Source organism: Galeopterus variegatus, unplaced genomic scaffold, assembly GCF_000696425.1.
Source record: "Galeopterus variegatus unplaced genomic scaffold, G_variegatus-3.0.2 Scaffold13021, whole genome shotgun sequence".
Taxonomy (NCBI): Eukaryota; Metazoa; Chordata; class Mammalia; order Dermoptera; family Cynocephalidae; genus Galeopterus; species Galeopterus variegatus.
This window is the reverse complement of record NW_007739132.1, coordinates 18,904-20,063: the sequence shown is the minus strand read 5'-3', so window position 1 is coordinate 20,063 and position 1,160 is coordinate 18,904. Positions and strand designations below refer to the sequence as shown.

Here is a 1,160-nt window from a genome sequence, read left to right as displayed (position 1 = left end):
TCTGCAAGGATCTACATCAAAGATATTTAGTGATGTTTATTTTAACTTTGTGATGTCAAAATTTAAATATCCAAAATGTCCTTCAATTGGAAAATTATTATAATAGATTGTGATACATATATGCATGGAATCAGTGTTGTAACTTAAGTAAAACTGTGTGAACTTACACTGAAGAATGTTAATGATACATTGTCAGGTAGGGGAAAAAAGACAGAACAATACTTAAAACGAGATGTTGAGAAGGATACACTACAAATTGTTCACTTTAGTTATCCCTAGGAACTGGAAAGAGCAACTTTCACTTTTTATATATATCTGAATTGTTTGATTTTACATAAACATGTATTCCATTTTTTGTGATTTTTTTTTTGCATTTATTATGTAAAACATAATAAATGAACTAGATGGCCTATAAGTTTCTAGAAATTTAAATGTAATGGTTGTCTTACTTTTGCTTTAAATCAAAATACAGTGGGGACTCAGTAAATGTTCACCCAACATACATTTGTTGAATGCCTACCATGTATCAGGTATTTAAAGATAAATAAAATATGTTCCCTACCTGCAAGATATAATCACAATTTAGCTGGAGGGCCAATACACAACTGTAGAATAAAGTGATGCACGCTAGAATAGAAATGAGCAAAGTGTTACAACACAAAGGAGGAAAATTTTATTTTGCCGAGGGTAAGGAGAAGTTGAATAGGACTTAAAAGATATTGTTGGAAGGCCAGAGTCCTGAACTTTGAGCCAGAAAGAAGTCTTGGGTTTAGGTACTATTTCTGCCATCTATCTGGAAAAGTCACTAAACATCCAAACCTCATTATGTCTTACAGGATTTTAGTGAGGCTTAGTCATAATAATGGATATGTACTAGTAAAAGACTATGGGTCAGATTAATTAATTTTTTCTCCCCCAGATGTCACTAATGATGACCATTATCAATTTGGCTCAGAATTTTGTGGGCAGCAATAATCTGAACCTCTTGCAGCCCATTGGTCAGTTTGGTACCAGGCTGCATGGTGGCAAGGATTCTGCTAGTCCTCGATACATCTTCACAATGCTCAGGTAGGTATGCTTTCAATTTCTAGTGAATTGCCATTTCCAGTTTTGAAGCAATGCAAGACTTAGTTGGCCAAAAATACAAAAATTCAATTAAT

The 1,160-nt window shown here is 33.4% G+C and overlaps 1 protein-coding gene across 1 annotated transcript in view; it reads left to right on the top strand.

The window, feature by feature from the left end:
* Nucleotides 1-1,160, top strand: part of LOC103581425 (DNA topoisomerase 2-alpha) — a 30,140-nt gene that overhangs the window by 13,594 nt on the left and 15,386 nt on the right. The window contains exon 20 of the mRNA XM_008563259.1: nt 920-1,068. Coding sequence (XP_008561481.1) covers nt 920-1,068 — 149 coding nt within the window. The remainder of the gene's footprint in view (nt 1-919; nt 1,069-1,160) is intronic.